This window comes from Etheostoma cragini, chromosome 9 (genome assembly GCF_013103735.1).
Source record: "Etheostoma cragini isolate CJK2018 chromosome 9, CSU_Ecrag_1.0, whole genome shotgun sequence".
Taxonomy (NCBI): Eukaryota; Metazoa; Chordata; class Actinopteri; order Perciformes; family Percidae; genus Etheostoma; species Etheostoma cragini.
The window spans coordinates 260,494-263,587 of NC_048415.1; the positions used below are offsets into that span (position 1 = coordinate 260,494).

At 41.6% G+C, this 3,094-nt stretch overlaps 2 protein-coding genes across 2 annotated transcripts in view; both read left to right on the top strand.

Moving 5' to 3' along the window:
• The window catches only part of LOC117950775 (receptor expression-enhancing protein 6-like), a 27,383-nt gene that overhangs the window by 15,013 nt on the left and 9,276 nt on the right, over positions 1-3,094 (top strand). The window lies entirely within an intron of this gene.
• c9h19orf25 (chromosome 9 C19orf25 homolog) lies at positions 359-2,754 on the top strand. The gene is made up of 3 exons (XM_034882087.1): positions 359-493; positions 1,449-1,591; positions 2,396-2,754. The coding sequence occupies exons 2-3, from the start codon at positions 1,450-1,452 to the stop codon at positions 2,575-2,577; spliced, it is 324 nt and encodes a 107-aa protein (XP_034737978.1). The 5' UTR covers positions 359-493; position 1,449; the 3' UTR covers positions 2,578-2,754.

The following is a 3,094-nucleotide window of genomic DNA, read 5'->3' on the forward strand; positions in this document are numbered from 1 at the left end:
GTGTGTGTGTGTGTGTGTGTGTGTGTGTGTGTGTGTGTGTGTGTAGATGTCTTTCATCTCCTGGATGAACATTATATTCTTTATGTTATGTGTTAAAATGCCTTTTGTGAAAAATATCATCAGGTCTCGAGGCAATCTGAATAAAAATGTCATATTTATGGTATTGTGTTGTTTATGGTAGTCATGGTAACATATTATAATTTCATATTAATGGTAAATGGAACCTGTAAATCGGTCCTTTTCGACCGGAACAGGTTAATATTAACATGCTATGGCCCGTTGAACCAGGAGGGGGCGACAGAGAACCAGCTGCGCTGTCGACGTACTGACGTGGCATGGAAGGTGATGACGTAAAGTACGTACATTACGTTCATTCGGACCAGCAACGTTTTGCTCCCTTGGTTCGTGTTTACCAAAGAATTGTTGTATTTCCAGCTGTATTTTGGGGATTTTCCAAACTTTAGTCCTGAGTGACGTACAGGTGACAGTCTAGGTAAGTGTTAAGACTCACCTGCCGTCTTTCAACAAGACTTCTAAACATCGATAAGCACCGAGAAGCTGTTATACTTTTGTCTTGTGCAAAGAAAACGCCAAACTCCGTATAGCAGTTATGAAAATTAAGCTACAACTGCTTATGGGAAAACGTACGAAGTTTTTGTATTTTATAGGCGATGTCTCGTGAATCTTGAGGACAATTTGCTTAATTCGGCTCAGAAATATTTTTCCGGACTACAACAAATTTCCACATCCGGACCGATTTATCTAGCTAGCTAGCTAGCTTGCTAGTTAGCTTATCGCCCTGTTGTGCTGTAGGATAACTTTAGGTTACCACTAGGTTAAATGTACATAAGTTGAGTCTATATTAAAATGGATAAGTATTGGGTGATGTACCTAATGCCGAATTGAGAAGTAAAACCATAGCATTTTGGAAATGTACTTTAATCCTCGTTCTGCTAAATGTAAACATTTACAGACACAATTCAATCTTAATTTAATGGTTAACTTAACAAAAGTCTGGCGACGCCTTCCCGTTGTAATTAGTAGTACACAGGGGGAATACACTCAGGGTTCAGAATTAGCACCAATTACTAAAAAGACGATGTTAATGTATTAAGTGCCTCGTGTAATTTGAACATTCACGAGGCATGTGGCTGGTGGATGAAAAAGTTCATTTTGATCCCTGAATGCATCAATTAAAATTCTACCTTTTTAAAGCATTACATATTATTTTTAACATTTATATACACCGTTAAACATCCGTGGCAGACATTTAGTGTCATCAAAATAAAAATTACACAACGTAATATTGACTTTATTTAAGACACAATGAAAGAGTAATAGTGGAGTATAATATTAGTCAAAATATGGCAAAACATTCATAACATAATTCCTCTATCATCATTAAAAAGCGTGTAACTGAAGTTGTTTGGGTGCAGGTGCCGGGGCAGAATGAGCATCGGTTCCAAGAGTAAGAAGAGGGTGGTTCTGCCCAGCCGACCCGACCCCCCCACGGTGGACCAGATCCTGGAGGACATCCACCGAGCCGCCGCCGCCGACCCCGTCTTCAGCGTCCTGGAGGACACGGGACAAGGTGAGTCCACACACACCTGCAGAGTCAGACTAGAATCAAGGGTTCTTCATTGGCATACCACTTTAGAAATTAGTACCATTAGTACCATTAGTACCGTTGGTACAGTTAGTACCATTAGTACCATTAGTACCGTTGGTACAGTTAGTAATTTTAGTAGAAGGAAATGTTATGCAAAGGTCACAGATTCAAAGAAAAATACAGCACAGATGCAATTAAAAACACTGGAAAAGTCAATATTAGTTATATGAATGAAAATAAATAAATATATAAATGCTTATATGAAGAGAAATAGAATAGAAAGCCTTTATTGTCATTATACACACAGGCTAATTACTGCTAACTAACATGCTAGTTAACATTAGCATAGACACAGGCTAATTACTGCTAACTAACATGCTAGTTAACATCAGCATAGGCACAGGCTAATTACTGCTAACTAACATGCTAGTTAACATTAGCAGAGGCACAGGCTAATTACTGCTAACTAACATGCTAGTTAACATTAGCATAGACACAGGCTAATTACTGCTAAATCACATGCTAGTGAACATTAGCATAGACACAGGCTAATTACTGCTAAATAACATGCTAGTTAACATTAGCATAGACACAGGCTAATTACTGCTATCTAACATGCTAGTTAACATTAGCATAGACACAGGCTAATTAGTGCTAAATAACATGCTAGTTAACATTAGCATAGACACAGGCTAATTAGTGCTAAATAACATGCTAGTTAACATTAGCATAGACACAGGCTAATTACTGCTAACTAACATGTCCCTGTCCCCCCCTCCCCCCCAGACTCGCCCCGCCCCCCCGACAGCGACGTGGACCTGCGGTTCCTGCAGTGTCGCCAGTTCCTGGAGTTGAACCAGCGGCTGCAGGCGGCCCGGGGGCGGCTGCTGGAGCAGAGGGAGGAGCTGGGAGCGGCGGGGGGGCGGCTGCAGAGCGACGTGGCGGAGGTCAAAGGTCAAACACTCTGAGTTCTACCCCCTCCCCCCCGTTGGAGGGACTTCCTGTTGACCCTGGAGCCTCTGACCCCCCCCAGGAAGTGGGTTGACGCTACAAGGGAAACGTGTAGTTTCATGTGGAGCCAAACTGACATCTTTTTCACATACACACACATATACACACTCACACACACACACACACACACACACACACATACACACACTTGTGCACAGCCGCCCAGTGTAAATATTGAACTGACTAATCTGGTGACACACCAGGCCTGACTGTCCCCACACACACACACACACACACACACACACACACACACACACACACACAGGCACTGGAGAGGTGACAACAGTGTGTTGTATTTTTATTGTAATTTAATAATAAATAAAGAGTTTCAATTAAATCCTGTTTTCACTTCACTTTTTTCAAAATAGTCATACTATGAATTTTTACAACATACTACTCCTGACTGGCTAGTAGTCCTTACCTAGGTACTGTCAGGGCCCTCATACTCTGCTCCTGACTGGCTAGTAGTCCTTA